This window comes from Panthera pardus, unplaced genomic scaffold, assembly GCF_024362965.1.
Source record: "Panthera pardus isolate Hobbes unplaced genomic scaffold, ASM2436296v1 HiC_scaffold_11, whole genome shotgun sequence".
Lineage (NCBI taxonomy): Eukaryota > Metazoa > Chordata > Mammalia > Carnivora > Felidae > Panthera > Panthera pardus.
Genome location: NW_026526666.1, coordinates 12,764,267 through 12,791,173, shown reverse-complemented (window position 1 = coordinate 12,791,173; position 26,907 = coordinate 12,764,267). Strand labels below are relative to the sequence as shown.

The following is a 26,907-nucleotide window of genomic DNA, read 5'->3' as shown; positions in this document are numbered from 1 at the left end:
AAAGGTAAGAAGAAGGATAGCATCACAAAAATGGAGAAGGAGGGAGCGGTCAAAGGGCATCAAATTCCACAGAGAGTGGGTAGGATGAGAACTAAAGGCTGACAAGGAACCAGGAGTGAGGGACTATTCATTGAGGAGAGGGAGACAGAAGCCGGATGATGGTGGGATGCAGTGAAGTAGAATATCAAATACATGAGGGGTCAGGGAGCAGAGACAACTTCTGTCTAAAAAGCTTGACTTTGAATGGAAAGGGGCAAATAGAGCTAAAGATGGACCCATGGTGGAGGAAGCATTTACTTAGTAATCAAAGATTCCAGGGTGGGGAAGGGCGCCTGGGTGGCTCAATCAGTTGGGCGTCAGCCTCTCAGTTTCCGCTCAGGTCATGGCCTCAGTTTTGTGAGTTCGGGCCCCGAGTCGGGCTCTGCGCCGACAGTGTGGAGCCTGCTTGGGCTTCTCTCTCTCTCTCTCTCTCTCTCTCTCTCTCTCTCTCTCTCTCTGTCTCTCTTCCTCTCTCTCTGCCCCTCCTCTGCTCATGCTGTCTCTGTCCCTCTCCAAATAAATAAATAAACTTGAAAGAAAAAAAAAAAGATTCCAGGGTGGGAAGATATTGAGTACATGGCCAAGACAGATAATATTTGGTGAAGCCAAGTTTGGGAGAAGGTTGAACAGCATGAACCAGAGCTCCAGAGATGGGGACACTGTTTCCACTGAAGCAAGAGGGAGAAATGTAAGAGGCACCAAATAAATATTTGTGAATAACAAATGAATCGACTCATGGAGGGGTGATGGAGCCAATTTGCAGAACTGAGGTTTCTATAGCCCTTGGGGTCTCACTTTAAGGCAAGAGGGCTTCCTGATCGCACCACCTTAAATCGCACAACTATGCGTGTAGTTTCTTCATTTGTGCAAAGTGTGTGAGGGTACCTCCTCTGCCGATTTTACAGATTACAGATTTTACAGATTGTTTTTAAATAAATATATGTGATATATATGCTCTATCTATTCTTAAAATATCATAAATATTGTAAAGGCCCCTTAATTCATATACCAGGCATTCCAGAGATGTGGGCTGCCTGTGCAGTGTGCCCCGTGGAGCTGTCTAATCCTGTCTGACTGCACATACATGCACAGCATGGCCTCGGAGTACTGTTTGCTAGGTTCCTTCTGGGGGTACTACACATGATGAGAGCTTGGCCTGAGCGCAGAGCATTCCCGCAGGCACAGACAGTGCCTGCAGGGAGAGGCATATTAAAATCACAAACTCATTACTTTCTCAAGACTAGACATATAAAGTTCAAACAGCTTTATAAATTGCCCCCAGAGATTGCCCCTCTCTCTCCAAATTACTTCCGTCTCCATCACCACAAACCAGAAGGCAACACAAGCATTTTCCTCTGCAGAGTTCCTCAGCTTCTCTGGAGAAACCAAATGAACACTGAAGACATCAGGTGCGGTTAACATCATTTAGCTCGGCTTCCTGATCCCTCTCCAGTCCTCTGACTAACTTCCCTCACGCGGTGCCTGATTGCTTTCAGACTCAGGTCATGCGGAAATGTTTGTTTTCATGGCTAGCAGAATAGGTATAAATTAAACCAGGACTACCTGGCATCTACGTCTCACCAACATCGTAAAGGCTAATGAGATGGTGCCCATGAATCAACCTGTGTTCTTTATCTTCATCTGAAGGCATTTATTTTGCCAAATTGGACCAGACACGGGTGAGGGACGGTCCACACACACTCATTTCCCTGACAGTGGTGCGCTTTGAAATCAGATTTCTGGGTTATTTGCTTTGTCCCTCCTCTTGTGGCTTCATTTCCAGAACAATGATTTCACTGACCTTAGATTTTAAAAGACAGTACTGTCCCCAGAGGACGGAGTTCTCCATTTGGCTTTTTCTCCTCTCATGACTCAAGTTATCAGGTATCATGCAGAGTGAATCCAGAAGGATTGAAAAATAATAATAATGTGCCCCATCTGGCTGCGATTAATGGAACTTCTAAATACATGATCAATGGGCCTAAGGGAGAGAAAGGCACAATATTGATAAAGGTTCTAATATAAAAGAAAGTACAGAAGGGTGAGCTGAGGATTGAGTGGGCCCATACATACCCCACAGCCCATAGAAGGCGTGCAGCAGTGAGAATTATGTACTAATTTGTTCCTGCTAAGTCCAACAGAATTCTCTTGGAGGAAGGCATGGTTCTAAGAGACTATTTGTAATCCCGTATCTCTAATTCATTCTGTAAATGTTCGCAAAGGATTTAAAGATTTAGTTCCTGAACATGAAATACAAATTATGGCTCGTGGAATCTACCACCAAATTTGCATGACCAGAAAACTTAGAAACAGGTATTTCTTGTATCAACTGGAGGCTTAGAAAAATATGTTTTGTTCTAATTACTACAGGTAGAAGGCAGCCTAAATCTGCACTTTTTTTTTTTTTCTTTTTAGACGAAGTAAAATTCCAGATGGAAACAAGAGGGCCTCTGTTTTGGTGATGCAGCATGTGCTGACATTCCAAAAGCACAAACACATTTGAGTAACTAGCTGCTATTAGGAAAAAGAATTAGGATACACACTGCTGAGCACAAAATAAGAACAATGGGTATGTACGGGCTGATTAGTAGAAATTACAGTCTGTCCTGGGACAAAAAAATATTGGACATAATAGAGAATACATACGGAAAACAAAATGCCCTTATTTAACACTTGACTCTTCTGGGTCTAATAATGAGAATTCTACCCTCCCCTGTTGTTAGACTATAAGCTGAGAGCAGGGTCATCTTTGTATCCACCTTCAGACATTTGCTTTGCTTCAATTTTCCCATATAACTGACACCAAGTATGAAGGTACATACTTATTACACATAATTTTCTTCTTCCTTGAGATTTTTCTGGACCCTCAACAACGTAAGAGAGGGAGCAATGGAAGAAACCTGGGCAATGTTGGCATCCAAAAGACTTGCCAACTCATGTAGGAAGACACAGAACAGTCTGCAAAGATAGGTGATACTTAAGCTGTTAACAACAGCTCGGGTGTTGATGTTTCCTGTTTTGCAAAACCAAAACGAGAAAAGGCAGGTGGAGAGAGAAAAGAAAGAAGTTGGAGCTAATTAATAGGAGTAACAGGATTTTGGGGGGTATTTTATTGAATTCCGCACATAACATTTGCCATGAAAATACTTTAGATACAACGACAAATTTTAAAAAATGGGTCAGATAAAAATATCACATAATCAACTCACAGGTATTTACTGTATTTACTTAACAGAAGGCTCGAATGTATTATGACAAGAACATCCAAGAACACGGCATAAAAACTTATTTAAACTTTACATTAATAAGTGATAAGTGAACACAATTCAATGTCAAAGGAAGACAAATATAGAAAAGAAGTTTTGACTTTACATTGTATTCAGAATTCCATTATTTGTTACTATGTCATTATTTGAGAATGATTATTTCATTCCATACAAAATAATACTTGATTGACTTATCTGATAAAGAGAACTAAATTTAAGGTTAGCAAAATTTAAATTCTGATATAATATAGCATATGTTCCACTTAATTATGCACAGTAACATTGCATTACTAGTGAGTAAAAGTACAGAACGTATCACAGACTGTTGATTTACAAGGGAAAGCAGTTAACAGTGCCTCTCTGTTGTTTAAAAAGAAAGAATAAAAATGTTGTATTATGTCATGAATTAACACATGAATCTTCTCTATATTCAAACTGAGCAGTCATCAGATTTTAATTTTATCAGGGAAATTACCTACTTTTTAAATATGGGGATAAACTTTACCATGTATTTGAACATGTATTAGAATGCAGGTATTAATCCTGTAGTCTAATATTTGATAACCAATTCTTTTTGAATAGTTAGAATAAGGAGTTTTCTTAAAATGAAGACAGTTTTTCTATCCTCTCCTCCTTCCCTGTCCTCTGCTAATCACAGCATACATGTGACGAAAGACAGTGGGCTGAAAATTGGTTACAGTGGTTGGTCTGACGGTACGTTTTCTCTGAATCAGAATGTTGGCCATTTCTTGGGTTATTGCTTCTTTCAACTGTTCAGAAGTCAGTTACTATGGTAGACTTTTTTTTTTTTTTTTTTTAAAGGAAATTAGAAAGCCAGGGAAGAAGATAACTTGTCTAGGGAAATTAGGGAAGAAGATAACTTGTCTAGGGAAATTAGAAAGCTAGGGAAGAAGATAACATTATGACAACACGTGGATTTGGTGTCTATGATCAGGGTTGGTGGAGTTAATTATGTTCTAGATGGAAAATGTTTGGCTATCACCCTGTGGGAGGACTCTCTTTTGGAAGTATCTAACAAGGTCTGTTAATAGCAAAAAATGCCTCGTTCTCCAACTCTGAAATTTCCCAACATATCATGTAGAATTAGATTTCAGCTGAAGTTTTACAGCTAATGGCAAAATAACATAAGGGAGAACAGTGTAAAGAAAATGAGATTTGGAGCCATTTGATGGCCATACGGTCTTGAACAAGTCACTTGATCTTTCCACTGGTTGGTTAATCTCTAAACTTCAGATGCTATTATTACTTCATATGGATATTTTAAAGATTAAATAAGATGTGAATGATCTTTGCAAAGTATGAGATAAACAAATGTTAGACGTTCCTATGAAAAAATCGTATTTGGATGTCTGCATAATTACTATCTGTATACGATTTCAGAAATGGATTATTGTTATTATTACATTTAACATACTACATGGAAATACTACATACACTGTTTGCTTTCCCTTGTATACATATAGAGGAACTTTTTACCCCAAATTATGCCATTGTATGGGGTAGTTCCAAAAATGGTCTACACTGAACAAAAGAAGAGTATATTCCTATTTGGTTTATAGTCCTACAGTTTTAAAAACACTTTGACAATTAGTTTTAAGTCAACTAAATACTTAACCTTCCCGCCCCAAACCCAGCATTAAGAGATCACACCATGGATACAATTCACCAGAAGAGATACTACTATGGTTTGTTTCTGTATGGTCAGTTCACAAATTGTTGCAAGATACAATATGAACACAATTTGATAGAATCACCATTGAGCAAATTTCGTCAACTTTAAAAAAAATGGATAAAGTTACTTTTCACAAATATCACTAACACGAATATATAAGAGACTCAATTACACCTAAAGTGAAAATTCAGATTCACAAGACCAAAAATTATCAGATTAAATGTTTTAATGAATTGCTCGGCTAGTCAAAATATACATTTCCTATTGTGATAGAGGCCTTTAAAAACTGCCCCCTTTTCTGAATGGAAGGATAGAAGACTAAACCTCTGGACAAATAATCTCGTTATGACAAAATATTTCTAGATTATTCAAATGGACTGCTATCATTTTAACAATTTCCCTAGTGTCCATATTTTAGCATCTTTCTATCCTAATCTCTTTCTACCATAAAACCAGCAACCAGAATATACTCTTGGTTTTCAATGGGCATAATTATCTCTTATCTATGTTGTACAAAAGCTATAACCCTTCTTTTTCCAACTGTCCACAAAAGCCAAACAGAAGTGTTTGGGTTATCCCTGAATTTCGTTTCTCACTCCTGAGCGAAACTAATTACAACATGGCTCCATCAGGCCTCTTTTGTATTCACAAAAGTTTACAACATTTTGTGAATATTATTTCAAATTATAGTCATTTGAATTCTGGGACCAAAAACGGCGTTACCTTTTTAATGTGACAAAAACGCACCTTGCAGTCAGCTACAGTTCACTGGCAAGCATAATATATTTAATTCTGGTTTGCTAAGTGTTTATTAAACTACAAAGATTTAAACGGAAGATTCACTTGCACAGAAATTTTGTTTATATAGTAACTAACCCACCATTCAAGGATGAAATGATAAGTCATAATAGTTAAGCCATGGTCCAAATTAAAAGTTACATTTTTTAATGTCTTACTGAGGTCAATTAGAAATATGAACGTTTGGATTTGTAGTCTGTTCAGTCATATGAACAGAGATCTGTGGCATCTTAGTGCCTGGAGAGGAGCAACATGTATGTGCATATCAGAATATTCTGGAAACATTATAGAATTTTCAAAGATATAAAGAAATGTACAGATTACTAAATTTAAAGTCTTCATTGCACAAATAAAGAAACTAGGGCTCAGAGAAGTCAAAGGGACTTTCCTAGGGCACATAAATTATTAGCAGAGCCAGCACTAAAGCAAAGACACTTGCTTAAGCTCTACCAAACTGCTTCTTGTGGGGAAAAAAAAATCAAGAGATCATAAGGCAAACATCCCCATCCTTCCAACCTTCTCCCACTTTCTAGTCCAGGGTTATAATGTTGAGTGTGCAGTACAGCTCTGGAACTGTTTTTAGCATTTCATATGTAATTTCAAATCACATTAAGTTCTAATTAAATTGAACAAATAACCTCCTCTTCCTTTGCAGCTATTTCATTAATCTGTTTCCATTCTGCACAGTGGGTTTTCTACTTTTTCATGATCCCATTACGGGCCAGTGACAATTCTTAGAGGAGAAAAAACATCCTATTTCCTCTTCTCACAATCAATTTGAAGAATGGTATATTTATGACACTTTAAAGGTTTAAATCTTATTTCAATTTACTCTTTCCTTTGGAGATGCGTAAGAAAAATCTGAGTACTTTAAGTATTCTTCAAAGACTTTTCAAATGTGTATAAATGAGGATTTGGGGGCTGAGAATGGGCTTTGGGGATTATTTAACCCAGCACAACCACCTTGCAACTTAGGACACTGTAGCCTAGCAACAGTAAGTGACTTATCTAGGGTCCCACAGGTAGAAAGTGGGTAAGAACTCTGGTTTCATGATATCTAGATCAATACTGTATTTTTACTACACATTTGGTGAACCATATCAGATATGACAGTTTACTCATCTGGTGCCATTCTGTGCTTTTATCTCAAAGTCCAGGTTTTGTCTTTATTTGAAACCGCGGCCTGTAATAATAATGCAGATATGATATTAAGTATACATGATACTTAAAGTTGTGTCATTGGTGTTTCCTGAAGGTAGTACCTGTGTCTATTTTTGTAATGCCTACCGATCCTTACTAAAACATGTGAATGTCTAAAACCCCTTATAGGACATTTAATTGGTTTGTTTCAATCATCCCAATAGTTGATGTGAATTACTTTAACTGCTGACAAGTCTGTGAACATCAGTTATGAGTATTAGGTGGCTGGAATGGATTGACAGTTCTCTGGGCCAGCGTCTCTTCTATGTGTGCTAACAGAACAAAAACATGGTGGTGGCTTTGGCTATGTTTTCACTTTAATTACAAATCATTCAGTTGGGAGGTTCACATAGCTCAAATCTGAGATACTTAGCAGTCACTTACTTCACTTTTCCCGAGAGTGATCTGGTCTCAAAATTTTGACCACAGAAGAATTATCAGCAGATTGTGCAAAATTCATTGTAGGCATTGACCCAAAGAAAATTACCTGGATTTTATCTCCTACATCCTTTGCTGCTAACAGGTATAAGATTGCTTAGTTATCGATTCTTACATATTAACAATGAAACTCATCACCTGTATTTCCTTTTACATGGCATCAAAAAGTATTATCATCTTGGCTTTGCTACTGAAATATTTTGATGTAATTAAAATTCTACAAGCACTCTTATTAGAACAGCATCGCTATGCATTTGAGTAACAGGAAATTGGTTATTTACGCATTTGCTCAGGTATGTTTCAAAAATAAAATATGAAAGTGAAAAAAAGTCTTCATTATACCAAATGTTCACAGTTTGACTTTCCATAAGGCTTATTAAATAATATACAAATAGCTACCATTCTGCTGAAATGTCACAGTAAATACATTAATAATGGCACAGAAGTGAAATGTCCCCAAATGGGAAATCATCTTCATGACCTCCTAAATCTCTTTTCCAACTAAAACTTTGCTTATTTTATTGAAAAAAGTTCCATTTCTAAAGGAATAACTTATAAAAATAGAGGATGAGTCAAGAAACCTTTTACAGGTACAATTTTGAAGGAAATTCTATACATTAGGTGAAATATTATATCTTCAAGAATGTGCTTTGTCTCACCACACCAAACATCATACGAAAACTAAACTGAGTGATTATAATATCTATGAACTGCTGAAAACTATAACCAAATATTAAAATTTTAGCTGAAATAGACAACTTAAACATAAGTACTAATATACTTTTAAATTTATGCTCAGCTAAAACCTACCTACGAGACAAATTTGCAAATCTATCATTTTGAGTCAAAAAAATAAAAGGATGTTGAATCAAGCAAGGCACATTTCTTTTAGGCCAGTCTGTCTTGAACACCATTCATCTGGGCACAGTGTAGATTTCACTTATTTATGTGTAAATGGGCCAATCTACGTAGGAGAGCCTTTGGTACAAAACACGCCTTCACAAATAAGGTTGCACATAAGCCAGAACACAGAAGGTAACGTTACTATATCTCATGATTCAACACAGTCCAGTGATTAACTGAAAGAAGAAAACAGTACCAGTTGGCTTGTTGGAAACAAACATTTAGGTTTTCTTTATCAGCAGTACTGACTAGTTTTTGAGTGATTCAATTTCACCAAAATGTCAAAAGGTTGAAATGATCCCTTAATATTTTCGAATGTTCTTCTTCATCTATCACTATCTTTAGTATTGCACACAATTCGAAGAGAATCCTCCAGCTTTAGAGCTGTTTCCTTTATATAAAGCATTTATTAGAGACATGTTATTTAATGTCAACTGAAACAAAAATATGCACTGGCAGACAGATCACTGCCCATCAGCGACAGGACCAACACAGCGTTCTTGATGTAGGCAATTTAAAAATGAGGATCCTACTGGTCCGTGCAGCAATACAGTTCTCTATGTGGGACTCTTCAGGTATCTGTTGGACAGAGTAAGCACAATAATTTACTGTGTATTTAGTTTTTAAAAAAATTATAGACTTTATGTCAATATAAAATACTCTATTCATTATACTTTTCAAAATTTGGGGGGTTTTTTTTGCAGGTACCCTGAAAAGTTCAACCAATTTAATTTTCTAAACTTATCAAAAGCACTTAATTTATAAATTAGAAGAAGTTTCAGAGTATGCTGAAATTATGAGCTGTTTGTCCTTACATCTATCTATCTATCTATCTATCTATCTATCTATCTATCTATCATCTCTCTCTCTCTCTGTCTCTCTTTCTATCATCTATGAGAGAGAGCGTGTGTGCGAGGAAGAAGCTGAGGGAGAGAGAGAATCTTAAATAGGCTCCGTGCCCAGATCAGAGCCCAATGTAGGGGTGGCAGGGGCTCAATCTCACGACCATGAGATCATGACCTGAGCCAAAATCAAGAGTTCAAGAGTAGGATGCTTAACCCAGGCACCCTTTCCCCCCTTTTATCCTTATTAATACCCACTTCGAAATGTAGTCTAAACCAATGTGATTGTTTGCTTTTTCAACATAAAAATTTATCTTCACCTTTACAACCATCTGAAAGGTTCTGAGTGCCTGTTTTTATTTTTATTTATTTATTTTTATTTATTTATTTATTTTAAATTTTTTTTTAAACGTTTATTCATTTTTGAGACAGAGAGAGACAGAGCATGAATGGGGGAAGGTCAGAGAGAGAGGGAGACACAGAATCTGAAACAGGCTCTAGGCTCTGAGCTGTCAGCACAGAGCCTGACGCGGGGCTTGAACTCACGGACCGCGAGATCATGACCTGAGCCGAAGTCAGACACCCAACCCACTGAGCCACCCAGGCACCCCCTGAGTGCCTGTTTTTAAAGAAAATATATGTATTAATTTTCTCAATGTACTTCCAAGGGTTTGTTTCTTTCCTGGCTGTATATCCCACTCTTGTAACCTAAGATGAGAACTCTTTTAAAGTGAATGGAAATCCCATGCTCAGGGTTCTGGAAAGGGGGTGGAGGAGTGAGGGTAGCAGCGGGAGGGAGGGAAGGAGAAGATTATTTCCCATACATACTCCTGGTTTTAGCAGGTATCTGAAATCCAGTGGCAAATGCCTACCAGTGTTGATCTGGAACTTGAATGTGCTTTTTGTGGAAGAATCATCAACTCACAAAACCCAATATCATATGCCTACTGTGTACTTGGCAATCATTTAATGAAAAGTTTTCTTTATTGGCCTGGATTATACTGGATCATCCTTCATGAAAGAGAGAACTTCTTGACACTAATCTTTGGCCAAATAGCAAGAGTACACTCTTGCATCACAGTATTCTTAATTTTCATTATGAGCGTTTGAAAATTACAATGGTCTAATAGCTAGTAATGACTACCAATTACAAGAAATTACAAGTAACATGAATGATCTGGCATCCATTTCATTTCCTAAGTGCCTAGTTTCTGCTCAATGCTACTGTAGCTTTCATTATCTTGAGATGGTTCTATTAAGCTAGTCTTGTCTTGCTACTATTTACATCCTTTTTATATGAAAGGTTCAGCCTTTTTTTTTTTTTTTTTTTTTTTAACCTCATGTGTCAGTGCCTGCCTCAAGGCTCTTGGGACTATTAAATAAGTAAGGTATAGCTCGGCATCCTAATAGACTGTAGGGGTGGAGGGAGTTGCAATTTAACAGAAACAAGAAATCAAAGTGATATTTGGATGCTAATCATGTTTACATTAGTGGCTAAGAAATGGGTTGAAGGGCTTACTTAGGTATCGAAATCAACTCTACAAAAACAGGGAAAGGAAGTATAACAGAAAATGGTGACTTATAATTGATGATATTTGACCAAATAAATGATTTAACATAAGAAGCAAGAGGGGCGCCTGGGTGGCTCAGTCAGTTGGGCATCTGACTTCGACTCAAGTCATGATCTCACGGTTTGTGAGTTCGAGCTCCGCATTGGGCTCTGTGCTGACAGCTCAGAGCCTGGAGCCTGCTTCGGATTCTGTGTCTCATTCTCTCTCTGCCCTTTCCCCACTTGTGCTCTCTCTCTGTCTCTCAAAAATAAATGTAAAAAAATTTTTTAAAAAAAGAAGCAAGAAAAGAGGATAAGAACAGTCAAATTTCTATAATTATCAAGCTTGTGAAAAAGTAATTAATACCTCCACCAAGGCCTCCACCAAACAAAAGAGATACAGAAACCCAACTTACCTAACTGCTAGCCTTACTAATTTGTATTTCACGAGGAAAGGGTTACAATCATTCTATTTTACGGGAACTTTGTTTTTATGTGTTTATACTTTGACATCTATTAAATAACTTAGAGTTGGCTGCACACCAACAAGCTCTATGAATTCTGCCAACCAAATGGTAATGATTTAGCCAAAGGACTAGAAAATTTTCTTGTTCAATTATGCATAAATCTCTGATTGGCCTCTTGGAAATTATGTACTCTTGGCAAACAAAAAAAGTTTAAACTCAGTCATTAGAGTTGCTAATGTGTTAAGACATGAGCTTTGATGGGGCACCTGGGTGGCTCAGTTGGTTAAGTGTCTGACTTCAGCTCAGGTTATGGTCTCGTGGTTTGTGAGTTTGAGCCCTGCGTCCGGCTCTGTGCTGCCGGCTTGGAGCCTGGAGCCTCTCTGGATTCTGTGTCTCTCTGTCTCTGTCTGCCCCTCCCCAACTTGTGCTCTCTCTCTCTCAAAAATAAATATTAAAAAAATTTGAAAAAGACATGAGCTTTGTCAAAAATCTGCAAAGTCATGGGAAAATGAGCTGTGAGGTGTAATCACAGCAATATTTAGGTCTGCTAATAATAAATATCCTTAAATCACATTGTGACCTAGTAAAATAAATTGATTTTTAGAATAAGTTAAAATGGTTGCAGGTAAAAGATTTATAGAATACAGGTGTAAAGCAATTCAAACACAGTTCTTCCCTGGAGAAACTATTTTTGCCTGTGGTTTTTAGTCACCCACTACCTTTTGAAATCCAGGACAGTGTCACTCTTGTTTAACATACTTTTTATTATAATTTCTTACAGAGGTAATCTGTTGGTGAATACCTGAATTTTTTTTGTCCTATAGTCATACATGAGGTAAATGTAAAATGTAATGGTATGTGAGGCTGCCGCTTATAATTTCTAATACCTTGGCCATTCCAGCTTTTAACAGAAAATCCAGTAAAAACCCATACTAGGTTAATATTATATATATGTATATATATATATATATATATATATATATATATATACACACACACACACACATATATATATAAAATACTAGGTTAGTATTATATAATAATATATAATATTATAATATATAATTATACGTAATAATATATTATATATAAGATAATATAAAATAATATAATATATAATAATATTATACAATATATAATATATAATATATAATATATATTATATAAATAATATATATTATATATTATATAATAATATATATTATATAATAATTATATAATATATATAATATTAACTTAGTATTATATTAACCTGTACAGGTTAATATACACTAGGTTACTATATATACTATATATATATATATATCAACAATAATTCTTCAAACCAGAAAAAAACATGAAAAAATAAGAAATGAAAATTACTCATTCCAATCCTCTATTTTGTGTCATTCCTTTAAAAAGTCCTGACAACGTGCCCTCAGAAAAGAAATGATCTCTGTCCTATGTGAGCTTCATTATATAAAGTGAGGGAGGCAAACAGAGTTTCTGTCTTCTGTTGGTCTCCATATGTAATCTGAAGCGTATACGTCAGTTTTCTTTAATTTAGGGACATGTTTCGTGAGGAAATTGTTCCATGTAGAGGTACAGAGGCAACACCTAGTCAAGTTCCGGTCGGATGTGCCTGAGAAATCCAGGGAGAGCAAATCCAGGAGCAGCATGGAAAAAGTTCCCTTCTATTCATATCTGGAGAGTCCCCATTTCCTACTACACAGGGAAGTGCCTCTGTTACAAGATTACCTAAAATCCCACAATACTATTACCTCAACTCTGCGGTACTCCTTTACAGCAATGTTTTCATTTAGACTCAGTAATTCCATACTACACACCTTGGTTTTCCAAAGCTTCTAAGAATTTCCCAGTACCAACATGTACTACTACTGATGCCAGTACTGAATCAGTACTACTACTACTGATTTTATTTAGAAATGACCTATGTTTTGCCACTGTAAAAGTCACTCTGAGGGGCGCCTGGGTGGCTCAGTCGGTTGAGCGTTCGACTTCGGCTCAGGTCATGATCTCACGGTCTGTGAGTTCCAGCCCCATGTCAGGCGCTGTGCTGAGCTCAGAGCCTGGAGCTTCGGATTCTGTATCTCCCTCTCTCTCTCTCTGCCCCTCCCCCACTCATGCTCTGTCTCTGTCTCAAAAATTAATATAAACATTAAAAAAAAATAACAGTCACTCAGAGAATCTGCTCTTACTGCTCTTGGATTCAATGTCCCCATCTTCTCTTTCATATATGAAAAAGTCCCTTTAAAAAAATAACCGATTTTTGTGAGCCTACCATATAACTTGACAATTACATCAAAATTTACTTTGTAAAAGCAATTATTTTACTCAGTAAGGTCACAACTACAGTAATGTAATTCTTCAAGGTGATTCATTGATGAAATATCTAATGCCTTATTTAATCAGCTTCCAGAGTAATGGAAATCCCATGGATATATTAAGACTCACCATTAACTGAAAGCAAGAGTGAACTTACAGAAAGGTTTCTTAGAATGTTGCCTAGATAGGTAAGTTCCTATAGATATCACTTACGTGTTCTGATTTTTGCTATACTATGTAAGCCAATCAGTCAACAAATATATATTGAGTATCATTTATAAACAGCATTTTATTACCGGCTAGGGTAGGAAACACAGTCTCTGTGAAGCATTCCAACTCTAGGTAGCCATGGTGATTACGAGCGATATCTCTTATAATGTTATATTTAAATTATTTATGTTAAGGAACTCTACCGCCACAATTGGGTAGTACTTTGTGGGTAAAACCTGCTGGAGCATGTTCTACCAAATGGAAGCCCTCCCCAGTGAACCAATTATTAGAAATTCTATCCAAAAGAGCACGGTGAGGGGGCGCCTGGGTGGCTCAGTCAGTTAAGTGTCTGACTTCAGCTCAGGTCATGATCTTGAGGTTCGTGAGTTAAAGCCCCGTGTCAGGCTCTGTGCTGACAGTTCAGAGCCTGGAGCCTGCTTCGAGTTCTGTCGTGCGCTCTCTCTCTCTCTCTCTCTCTCTCTCTGCCCCTTCCCCACGTGTTCTCTGTCTCTGTCTCTCTCAAAAATAAAATAAATGTTAAAAAATAAAAAACAAAAAAGCATAAGGGGTATAAGCCTCACAGTGATAGACTGAAGCACAGATACACAACATGAAAATTTTGCTTATAGTTTAAAAACACTCAAATTGGAATTTCCTTCCTCTCATCCCTTCCTTGAACAAAGACTTATTAAGCACCAACTTTATTCCAGGCAATATTCCAGATCCTGGGGGATATAGTAGCAACGAAAGACAAAGGTCACTTATGCTCATGGAAGGGAAAGGAAGATGGACAATAAACAAAAAGCAAGTAAGATATCTAGTATGTTAGAGGAGGGAATATACAAGGCAGAGAAAGGCTAAAGGAGAGTGCTGTGGGGGCTGCAAGTTTAAACAGAGTGGCTGGGGAAGGCTTCACTGAGGCAGTGACAGCTACGGAGCTGATGGAGCCAGCCACGCAGAGATCAGATGTTAGAGCGTTCCAGGCAGTGGAACAGTGGTACAAAGACCCGAGGCGGAGCGTGCCTGGTGTGTTTGAGGAAGGGCAAGGAGGCCGGCACAGCTGCTGTAGAGGATCAAAGGGGAGAAGAGTCAGAAATGAGGTGAGAAGGGTGAGGGTAAGACGAGGTAGAAAAGGTAGGGCCTTGCAGGCCACGTGAGGGCTTTTAGTGTGTAGTCTGCGGGAAATGGAGAGCCAGATGGGAGTTTTGCCACCAAGAAGTGACATGATCTGACAAATGTTTTAAAAGGTTCTCTGGCTGCTACATTGAGAACAGACTCCAGCAGGGGAAAGGATGAAGGATGGGGTACAGTCAGGAGGGTACTCTAAAAATCCAGGTGAGGGGCGCCTGGGTGGCTCAGTCAGTTAAGCGTCTGACTTCAGCTCAGGTCATGATCTCGCAGTTACTGAGTTCGAGCCCCGTGTCCGGCTCTATGCTGTCAGTGCAGAGCCTGGAGCCTGCTTCGGATTCTGTGTCTCCCTCTCTCTGCCCATCCCCTGACTGTGCTCTCTCCTTCTCTCAGAAATAATAAATGAATAAACTTAAAAAAAAAAAACCCAGGTGAGAGATAATGATGGCTTAGAATAGGTGGCTGCAGAAGTAAGACTCCAGAAACATTTTAAGAGAGGAGCCAACAGGATTTGCCAATAGCTTGCAAAAGCGGTATGACAGAAAGAGAGGAATCTACAATAATTCCAAGGATTTTTTTTAGCTTGAATAATGGGAAGATTGAAGTTATAGTCACAGAGAGGGGGAAAAGGGCAAGAGACAGGATTGGTGGCAAGGGTGGTGCAAGAGAGGGAAGCTCAGTTTTGGACATACTAAGTTTGAGAGATCAGATGTCTAAGTAAAGATGTCAAGTAGAGAGCTGGAAATGCAATCTGAAGTTCAGGGGAACGGTCGGGGGGGGGGGGGGAGAGAGAAATTTACATATAGATAGTCTAAAGCTATGAGAGTAAGACGGGATATAGAAAGAAAAGAAGTCTAAGGACTAAGCTGTGGCCCACGGGGCTCTCAAACATTAAGACTCAGGGGAGATGAGAAAGAACCAGCAAAAGAGATTAAAAAGGAGAGAGAAGAGAGGTAGTGAGAAAACACACAGTGTTGGGTCCTAAAGTCAAATGAAGCAATTCTTTGCAGGAGGAAAGAAGTATTCCACAGTGCCAAAGGCTTCTGATGAGTCAAATGAAACAAGCACTGAGAAATGACCATTGGGTTTAGCTATCAGAGGTCACCAATGACCTTGAAAAGTACACTTTCAGAAGTGACAGGGGTGAAAGTGTTTGGAGCAGATTTGGGAGCGAATGGTAAGGGATTCCATGATGAACGAAGAGTGATACAGTCCCTGCTCTCATAGAAGAGATAGATTAATCATATAACACAAATAAATATAAAGTGACAGCCATGCCAAGAACACATCGTATATTCAATTAATTCTAAGACACACTTTTTCAGATTTGAGAACCTATGAAATCAGGATGTACCTTAAAATCACTGGTACTTTCCCTCATAATTGGCAGTTCTTCTTTTTTTAATGGCACATAGAATAGTGGTGGTTCTTAAGGGACCTTAAATTTGATGAAGGGTACCCTAAATGGGGAATTGATAAAACCAGAGTCATGAGAGATAACTTGGAAGTATTGAAGTAAAAATAGAAGTTAAGAAAGTGAGGAGGGGGCTAGCAGTGGGAACATCTGCAAAGATCCCCATAGATGAAGGGGGAAAGGGAACCAATCCCATAAGTGGATGAAGATCAGGGCTGAGAGAGATCATGTGTGGCCATGAAAGCTATGTAAAACCTTTGGATCTCTATCCCCAAAACAAGAAAAAGACCTTCAAAGAATTCTAAGTAGGGGCAGGTGATGTAATCGGATTTGAGTCTCAAAAAGATTCTTCTGGCTACCAGGGGGAGAATGGTCAGACTGGCCACAGGACATGTAAGGAGGCCAGTCAAGAGACCTTGGCACTTACCCAGGATAGAGAGGAGAGTAGTGTGGATTAAAGTGGTGGTGACAGTGATGCAGAAAAGTAGATTATTTTTAGGGGTATTTAGGAAGTGAAATGATTAAACTCAGTGACAGACTGAATGTATTTACTTATATGAATCTACTATTACATTAATAAACACATTGAGAACACTAGGCAATAAATCTGCCTCTTAAGCAAGGCTATAAAAAAATAAAAATGCTTTGTAAATGTGAATGAATGAAAACCAGTATTTTGGAAATTCACCAATTTTATATGGTTTAGATTTCTGGACAGAAAGTAAATATATCTTAGGACAGAAAATAACAGGTGAGGTGTGTGTGTGTGTGTGTGTGTGTGTGTGTGTGTATAACAAATTACCCTTACTGGATTCTTTTCCAAATTAAATCATATGTTTAATTTAAGGAACATGTTTAAATGTATAAAAATAAGAACTTTAGGATTCAGAGAGAATTTCCATAAAGAACAGGAGTTTAAAATAAACTTGACAACAAAACCAATGCTGACTGACATGTAACACACAAGTGCAATGCTAGCTTTCATTCTAGAAATTTAGTGGGAATCTCAAAAGAGATTCCCAAGAGCCTTTGTGCTCTGATGGAAGGGGTAAGGGTGAGGCTGGGGGCTCACTGAAAAAGAAAAAGCTCTTCTCCACTCCTAACCTCCATGCTGGGGGCATGATCTGCAGAGTCAGAGCCCTGCATGCCCATATTTATTCATGATGTTCTCCAGACATGATGAAACATCATTTTTCGTGCATTTAAGTGCCATCTTTCTCACAACCAGGATCCCAGGATTTACTTTTCAGGCTAGAGCTCCTATTCTGCATGCTTTAGGTTGCAGCAATAATAAAATGGCTCCCAAGAAAATGATGGAGCCTCTTTTCCAGATCTCCTCTTTAATGTATTTGATGGTTTATGGTGCAAAATTTGAAACGCAAGGAAAAACACATCCAGTACAAAAAAGGGGGGAAAAAGAGGAAAACCACAAAAACGTTTCTCTGTAAAATGTTTTTTCTTTACAGTTCTGAAGACAAAATTAGTTTGCGGCATCACTGAAGACGAAGACAGATATTTGAGAACTTCCTGACCTCTCTGAGTCGGTTAAATGAAATTTGCAAGGTGGATGTGAGTATATAAAGAATATTATTATCATGTACTCTATAGCAATGGCCATTTTCTGGCAGGAGGTTAGGAGCTGAGTCATGATAGCCCAGGGTTTGGGCTCTGCATGGCTTCCCCTCCCTTCTTCCTGCCTTTTCTGATTTGCCCTCTCTCGAAGGTTTTCAAGTACTCCCTGCAAGTTAGGGAAAACAAGTGACTTCAGGGACTTCATTAATATATATAAAACAAAATACAGAAAATTAGTAGCACCAAAGCAACAGTCTTACCCTCCTTCATTCAAAAGGTGAAATAATTAAAAGAAAAAAAAAAGAAAAAGAAAAAGAAAAAGGAAAAAAAAGCCCCACCCTAAAATGCAATCCCTAAATATCCTCTGTCTCATTCTTGTGCTCCTCACATCTATCTCACAGTGTTTCCATAAGTCTTCGAATTGATGGGGGAGGGGCCGGTGTACTTCTCTGCATTTCTTAGTGGGAGGGGTTATTCACAGCTGAGAGGTGGGAAGGACTTGGAACTGCTATAGAAAATGTTGAAATTTTAAATGTATAGAAGTCATTAAGTTATAGTTATGGTTCTCAAAGGAATAGATGATTGGTATTTTATATTGAATTTAGATACAATCGCTCAAGCAGTTGCTTGAGTACATTTTATGCCAAAGAGGTAAACACCAGTTTCATATAAACAAACCATGACTTTAAATTGCTTCATACTCGGCATTTAAAATTTCAATCCCAGAAATTTTATTTCAAAATTCAGAAATAACTGATAGAATGCCTCCTCATATTTGTAGCTGTTTGTTATAATAGTTGGTGGGCACTAAAATTTGGTATAATATCAGCTTAAAAGCACCATAAAGGAAATAAATAGCAATGCTGTTATTTTCATCTCTGGACTCACCAGCTGTGGGGTATGTACATTTTTCCCAGGGTGTTGATGGATGTGCCCTGTTCCAGTCACACCTCCTCTCATGAATCTTTTGTACACACAGACATATGTATACTTTTCAACATCTAAGACGTGCACTGAGCTCAACAGTGAAGCCTGTGGTTTGGCAAAGCTGACTGATATATGTGGACTTAGACTCATTTGCATTTTGCTGTAAGCCCAAATCACTATCCATTTTCATTTTCTAAATGATTTAGGACCTTAGAGAAGGGGCTACAGCTATTATGTGGGCCAAAATTATATTCTATTGTTTCTTTGAGCACAGATGCTCTTAAAGATCCATGGAGTTATTAGGTAAGGCAATCATGTCACAAATTTCAATGAGCTCGCAATCTCCTTGTGCTTTCAATCCTTTTGTTCTAAGTAATTTCTCCTTTCTCAAGAGAGAGTCAAAATATTTATACTACTTGCTGCCATCGTTCTTCAGTAACCTAGGCAAAATATGAGGAGATGGAAAAAATAACACTTTGCATAGTACTATCGATTGTAGATTAAAGCACATGAAAATAGAAAATTAATCTTAAAACTGAAAAATATCTATTGCCCTAGCAGGTATCACTACTATGACTAATTATACTTTCTGAGTATAATATTAAATCCAGACAAATCAATAATATAAGAAAGTGATCTTTTATTACTAGAAAAGTCAATCTCTTTGTTCAATTTAAATACCTGATACTTGATCCCTATGGTTAAAAGTATCTGATGTTTAGAAAGGGTTAATTTTCAATATACTGCATAAAATAGGTTTCTGGAGATATATTCTTTACAGAAATTCATTAATTAGTAACATGGGCTGAAGTCAAACCTAAAAGCATAAGAAATTTATTTTCTCAATCTCTTTCAAGTCACCCAATAAAAGGAATATGGGTTTGGGGGCCAGAAGGACCTGGCTTTAATCATAGCTGGGTTTCTGGCTAGCTGGGAAGTTTTGGGAAATCACTTAACCATAGCCATCTAGTTTTTCCCCTCCTAGAGTGGGGTGAATACCACTTACCTTGCAGAGCTGAGAGCATCCAGGACATGGTAATTAAATGGTAATTACTATTGTTACACAGAAAGTAAATAGGAAGACACTGATTATTTATGTATGTCATATCATTTGCAAACCTCAGTAGTAATTATACAATGCTTGTAAGTAACAATCACAATAATAATGTAATCTCTTGGCAAAATCTCTGCTGCATGCCATGCAATTATTTTTTTCTAAGTATCATGCCTGTATCAACATTTAATATTCACAATTCTACGAGGTACCATTTCTTATCCTCAGTTTACAAATAAGGAAACTGAGGCACAGAGAGGTTAAGTAATTTGCTCAGTGTCACACAGCATAGTTAGGATTCAAACCCTAGCAGTCTGACTGCAGAGCTTATGCTTTAAATCACTTCATTAAAAACCTTAAAATAACCTTAATGTAAGATTAGAGCCATTCACTCATCAAATATGTACTGAATACATAGAAAGTGCTACATTTTGTGGTAGGCACTAGTATCCAAAACTTTGTCAAGATACAGAACCTATACCTTTTAAGGAGCTTTTAGTTTGGCAACTAGAACATAATTATACTATGTCAAAGTTATGATTCAAAAAGCCATTATTTCTCTGGATTGAAGAAAAAGGTCTTCTTCATATTACTATTAATAATCATACAATTCTAAAAATTATGGTACAACCATAATTTACTCACACAACAAAGCAAGGTTTCTATATTTTCAAATAAAAAAACGAATAAAGGGTCACTGCACTTTGTTCATCTTCACCTCCAGATCTTTTAAGAACAGACACAAAAATTATTCTTACGTTATTACTATAGTGTGTCTAACAGTTTACCACCAAAATGGGTCACAAAAAGAATGTCTGGTCATTAAGAACACCAAGAGTTTGATCAAAAGGTAGATCAGTGGTGAAAGCAACTCTAACAAGTAGCAAAGGAAACTAGATAAAGGAGTCCTATTTGCATGCACATACAGAGAAAGCAATGAACATGCATATACTTTTCCTGCCTCTATTATTTGTCTGTTCCTTCCTCTTCCCCCTCATACAGTCTTCATTCTTTTTCACTGTCTTAAATACACAAACAATAAAGTAAGTAGGCTTCTGACTACCTGAAAATATGAGTTTTAGACTCAGGGTTACTCTAATTTACTCTAAGATAGAATAGTTAGTCATACCCTTTCAATATCAAGAAACAATTGTGGACAATGTATACTTGTGTACAATGTATAACATATAATACATATAATGTATATAAACTAAAATGGTTTTGTTAAAATACATTAAACACATTTGTTACCCTTATTGTAACCTTAACCACTTTTTATTGAAAGGAACCGTACTGCTGCGTATGACTAATTGTGTAAGTTAAAATTGGGCCAATAATCTAACAGCAGTAGGTTCTGCCTTTTATCCTTTTTTAAGGGGAAACAGGTTGTGCAGAAGCCAAGAGGGTTAGTAGAAGGAATGGAATCATTTTCATTTCAGTTTGGGTGAAGGTTATTCTGTAGAGCGATGACTTCCCCCCTGCCATCCGTTTGCCACAGACAACAGAAACCAAAGGACAGTTAACAAAAGGGAAATCAAATGGAAAAGATGTTGTAACTGATCATTAAAAGGCACTTGCACGTAATTAATATGAAACTACTGGGTTTGCAAGTAGCACCAACCCAAACAGGAACAGCATTTCCCTGGTTCCCTGTACAAAGAGGGAGAGCTCTCAGTACCCCCACAGTGCTCACCTGATTCTCTGTGTGTCTTCTGGCAACCCTGGTGTGTGGCTGAAACTTGCAGGTATTTCCCCAAGATTTGGTTACTTCCCATCCGTCTTTTTTTATTGATTGTCTGCAATTCCCTCAGTTAAAAAGCGTGCATCCTTTATATTTTTAAAGTTTACTTAGCTTTTCAAGTGCTCTTGTGGGATCTGGAGTTTTTTTTTTTTTGTTTTTTTTTTTGTTTTTTTTTTTTTAAGAGGAAGTCTCAAGGTCCCTTGCAGTAAGGTTTCAGGTACACTGATTGGATCTTTCATATGCTTATGTACAGAACGCTTTTACATTTGCTTTTAAATTTCATCTGTTGGCTTGAAACTTCCTGGAGGAAGAAAACAGCATCCTTTTAAATTATTGCCTAATTGTTGGCATTGAATTCAAATCATGCCTCATTGTGGTGTATATCTAACATTCCAAAGGCAATATTTTCCTTCTCGATTCAATCATTATGAGATGATATCAATGATTTTCTGTAGTAAAAAAATAACGCATTTTGTGATTCATTTCACCACCCTCAGATTCTCAGACATAACTTTATTTGTGCGGTTTATTCAAACAGTGGTTTTCCTTCCGACATCCTGTAAGTAGGAACCATCTGGAAAGGTTACTGTGGAAACGGCAGGGGCTAGGGGGTGGGGCTACAGAGCAAGAGATGCCATGACAACCTTTTTCGGGTTTCCCAGGAAACATGGGTTGCTATGGGAACTGCATCAGTCAGGTCCGAATTAGTAACTTCCGCTGGAAGGAGTGTCTGCCACTTTAATCTTCTTGTGATACTGCAGAAGCTTATCTCGCAGATGCGTTAGGAATTTTGTTTGTTTCTCTCAGCAGCGCTGAAAACATCTGTTTCTACACTTTGGTAGATGTTGCTTGGAACACACACACAGAAGTTCAGAGGAATCTGTTAGTCTACCCCTTTCGAAATGCTCAACAAGCCCCAAAGAGTTGCAACCGATTAGTCAGATCAGGACATCTCAGGCATTTCCCTTCGTTCAAAGTTGTATATATCTTTAAAATTCCGGGAGGGGTTCCGAATAGAAGAAATCCCAGTCAAAAACCAAAGAAACTCACGGTGGGTTTACAAGTCATTTTTCTAATCAGACTTCTCATCCACACATCCACAGCGTAGGCAATTGAACTAAATACTCAATAATGTTGAACAGTCCATCACACTGAAGCATCCTTTAAGTACGTGCCAGCTTTACTTAGTAAAGAAACAAGTGTCTTTTAATTCTGAGGTTAGGCGGTTACTCTAACTGTTCTTTAATTTCATTTCCTCCCAGGATGTACAGCTGCTTTTTGTTTGTTTGTTTGTTTTAGAGGGTGTGTACTAGAAATCAAGTTTAAAGTAAGTTTGTTCTTTGCAATATTAGAGAGAGGGGGAGAAAACAATGGAGAGCTGAGAGAATGCAGCCCACTTGCAAAACAGACACCTGTTTCAGTATGAAGCAGTAGGGAGAGGGAAAATGAAGTGTGCGTTCCACTTCTTCATGTCCTTTCCTTGATGAATGGTCTGGAAATGTATAAAACAAGGGCATACACAGACCAAGGGGGCACGTTCCACACAATACTGAGCACAGCATGTCACTTGTATCATATATTAAACGTCAGTAAATATCTTTTTGATGTTGACACAGGAGTTGGGATTATTGTTCGTGGTGCAGGTGGCAGTGGAATTGCCCGTTTTGAAAGGGGTCTGGGGGAACGCGCTATGGTTCATGCCCCCCTCTTCGATCACCATATACTCCGACTTACTCAGAGTCGAGTTACTCCTTGCTTTTCGGAGCTCCTCCGCCGACGAGGAGAGGTGCTGGCAACTTCCCACGTGCATGTACTGGGCTTGTTCTTCCCCTTCTGTCTCCCGGTGGTAGAAGTAATTGAAGTTGGAAACAATCACAGGGACTGGCAAAGCAATGGTCAAGACACCAGCGATGGCACAGAGCGACCCCACAATCTTGCCCCCTATGGTCACCGGGTGCATGTCACCGTAACCTACTGTTGTCATGGTTACCACTGCCCACCAGAAGGCATCCGGGATACTGCTAAAACCTGAAGTGGGGTCGTCTGCCTCGGCAAAGTAGACCGCGCTGGAGAAAAGGATGACCCCGATAAAGAGGAAAAAGATAAGCAAGCCCAGCTCCCGCATGGAAGCCTTCAGCGTCTGGCCCAGGATCTGCAGCCCCTTGGAGTGCCGGGAGAGCTTGAAGATGCGGAAGACGCGCACCAGCCGGATGACCCTCAGGATGGCCAGGGACATGGCTTGCTGTCCATTGCCCTGTCGCTCAGCCAGCTCGGTGCCCAGAGTGATGAAATAAGGGATGATGGCCACGATGTCTATCAGGTTCATGATGTTTCGCGAGAAGGTGGCTTTGCTGGGGCAAGCGAAGAACCGCACCAGCAGCTCAAAGGAGAACCAGATGATGCACAGGGTCTCCACCACGAAGAAGGGATCCGAGAAGCTGGAGGCTCCGGCGGGCGCCCCCGACGTGCTGTTGCCGGCCGCCTCGAACTGCTCCTGCGACGACGCGGCGGGGTAGTCCTTCTCGTCGCGGAACTCGGGCAGCGTCTCCAGGCAGAAGATGACAATGGAGATGAGGATGACGAGCACGGACACGATGGCGATGCCCCGCGCCGGCCCGGAGCTCTCCGGGTACTCGAAGAGCAGCCACACCTGGCGCTGGAAGTCGTGGCGGGGCAGGGGCCGCTCCTCCTCCCGCAGGAAGCCCTCGTCCTCGCGGAACTTCTCCATGGCCTCCTCGCCCAGCTGGTAGAAGCGGATCTCCTCGGAGAAGATGTCGATGGGCACGTTGACCGGCCGGCGGATGCGGCCGCCCGACTGGTAGTAGTAGAGGATGGCGTCGAAGCTGGGCCGGTTGCGGTCGAAGAAGTACTCGTTGCGGAGCGGGTCGAAGTACCTCATGCGCCGCTTGGGGTCGCCCAGCAGCGTCTCCGGGAACTGGCAGAGGGTCTTGAGCTGCGTCTCGAAGCGCAGCCCGGAGATGTTGATCACCACGCGCTCCCCGCAGCAGTCCTGCTCGCCGGCGGCCGGCAGCGCGGGCGGCAGCGGCTCGTAGCGGTCGCGGTCGCAGCCTCCGCCGCCGCCGCAGCCGCCCTGCGGTGGGCCCCCGCCGCCGTCGGCCGCCTCCGGCTCCAGCAGGTGGTCCCCGGGCACCACCGTCATGTCGGGCGGCAGCTCGGGGCCTGCGGCGGGCTCGGCGTAGCCGGGGTTCACCAGGGTGTGGGCGCCGCCGCCGCCGCCGCCGCTCGCGGGGCTCTGGGGAGGGTGGGCGCGGTGGCGGGCGGAGGGCGGCGGCGGTGAGCGCAGCAGGCTGAGGTGCTCGTCCATGCGGCGGGAAGAGGCGGCGGCGCGGGCCGCGTCGCTCCTCCTCGCGCTCCCCGCCCCTCCGCCGCCTCCGCCCCCGAGCCGGGCCCGCCGCCTGTTGCTGCTGCTGCCGCCGCCGCCACCGCCGCTGCTGCCGCCGTGAGGCTCAGTGTGACTCTGGCGCGGTCCGCCCGGCTCCTCCGGGAGAAGCCTCCTCCTCCTCCCCCGCCTCCGCGCTCCCCCCGCCCCTCCCCGGCCCCTCCCCCGCGGGGCGCGCGCCCGCCCCTCCGCGGCCCCTCAGGATGCCCGCCCACCGCGCGGGCGCGCGCCCCGCTCCCACCCCGCGCCGCGGCCGCGGGCCCGGCCCCTCTCCACCCGCCGCCTCACCCCTTGTGGCCGCCCGTGGCCTTCGCTTTGCGCCTTCGCGTGCCCTCGAGCCCCCGGCGGGCCGAGGCGGCCCTCGGGGAATCCGGCCCCCGGTCAGTGCTCCCCTCGCGTCCGGCCCGCGAGGCTTCTCGGCCGGCCTGGGCCACCCCGCCGCCCGCGAGCGGCGGCCTTCTCGTCCTGCACGCGCCGCCTGGGCCCGCCCGGGGAGGAGGGCCCCGTGGGCCCGGGGCGGGCGAGGAGGGAGGACGGAGATGCGCCCCGGGCCCGGAGCGTGGTGGACCTAGGGAGTGACAGGCCCGGTGGGCGCCCTGGGGGAAGAGGCCAGTCTGCTGCCCACACCCTGAGCCCACTGAAGCTGGAAGACCGCCAGGCCTGGAGCGCTCTGAACAGTTTAGGTCCTCTGTGCATGAGAAGCCCAACGGAGTAATAGGTGCTGATGAGTTTCGCACCCGGAGTCTGAAGAAAATGAGTCATTAAAGGCATTCAGGGACTTTGCTGTGTAGGGAGAGACTAGTTCTCACTAATGGTAATGGCTGAGATTTCAGCCCTTGGGAAAAATCAAGGACCAAGTTCCTGGTTGCGATTGGCCAGGGCAGAGAGGTCTTTAAAGAAGAGCAAGGTTTCCTGTCGGTGGGCACAGGAGAGGAAGAGAAGAGAAATTCACATCTCGTCCGAAGTCTGTCGTGGGAAGGACTGGAGCAAGATGGGTACCTAGACCCCTCAACTTAATGTTCCACTTGCTGGCTTTGTGGTAGGGTTTGCCACGCTCTAGTTGTTACACTGGGAGAACATTCAGCCTGCAATTTGTATCTCTGTTGCTTGATTTTGGCCTGGGGACAACAGTTTTATCCCCTTTGAACCTAAACTCTTTCTTGAGATTGTTGTTTCTAGACATTTTAGCAACTCCAACTTAGAGTCGACCCTAGGCTTTTAGAATGCATTTTCTACTGTATCATTCGAGATATTTACAAAAGGGAACTGTTTGGACTACTCCCTCACCCATCATACCTTAGCTAATAATTCTACCGCCAGTAACTGCGATTTGTGGTCACTACTTCCCACCACCTCTTCCAACCCAGGCTCTCTAGGGCAGAGACAAAGTCTTACCCAGTTCATATCCCTAGCAACTACCAAAGTGCCTGATAAATAGTAGGAACTCAGTATGTTTGTTGAACTTCGCAATAAGCAATTCTTTGCATTTCTGTCTGCTCTGGAGTATCAACATTTCTCCTTTCTGAACCCAGGTCCACTGGGATTCCTGGGATGAAGAGTGACGGGAAACAGCTCACGAGGTGTACATTACTTGGTTATTTCACCGAGTAATAGAGAATCTACCAAGCTGTAGATTCCACCTCTGCCTCTTCTGGGTACAACAAGCATTTATGTTCTTTACTGGCCTTTTATCTTTGACTTCACCTCTAGGTCAGTACTAGGCACTGCAGACGGTGACATGTGTTGTAAGATGGTAAAAGGAGACAACTATGTAAAACAGTCTCACAAAACTAGAACACTGTTTTTGAGCTGGTGATTAGGGTAGTGGTATAATCAATCATTCATATATTTAAAGCTAAGAATAAGACAGCCGGCTTGCTGCAAGGTTGGCTCGTAGAAAGGCAAGGACCCTATTTTTAAAGACCAAATGTTTCATGCACT

At 40.8% G+C, this 26,907-nt stretch overlaps 1 protein-coding gene across 1 annotated transcript; it reads right to left on the bottom strand.

The window, feature by feature from the left end:
* Nucleotides 1-3,120: 3,120 nt before the first annotated feature.
* Nucleotides 3,121-25,041, bottom strand: KCNA3 (potassium voltage-gated channel subfamily A member 3). The gene is made up of 2 exons (XM_019457806.2): nt 21,519-25,041; nt 3,121-8,916 (listed from the first exon to the last, which is right to left on the bottom strand). The coding sequence occupies exon 1, from the start codon at nt 24,889-24,891 to the stop codon at nt 23,146-23,148; it is 1,746 nt and encodes a 581-aa protein (XP_019313351.1). The 5' UTR covers nt 24,892-25,041; the 3' UTR covers nt 3,121-8,916; nt 21,519-23,145.
* Nucleotides 25,042-26,907: the final 1,866 nt, after the last annotated feature.

Excerpts from the sequence above, each read along its gene's own strand:
- KCNA3 (XM_019457806.2), bottom strand. The coding sequence starts at position 24,891 with ATGGACGAGCACCTCAGCCTGCTGCGCTCACCGCCGCCGCCCTCCGCC.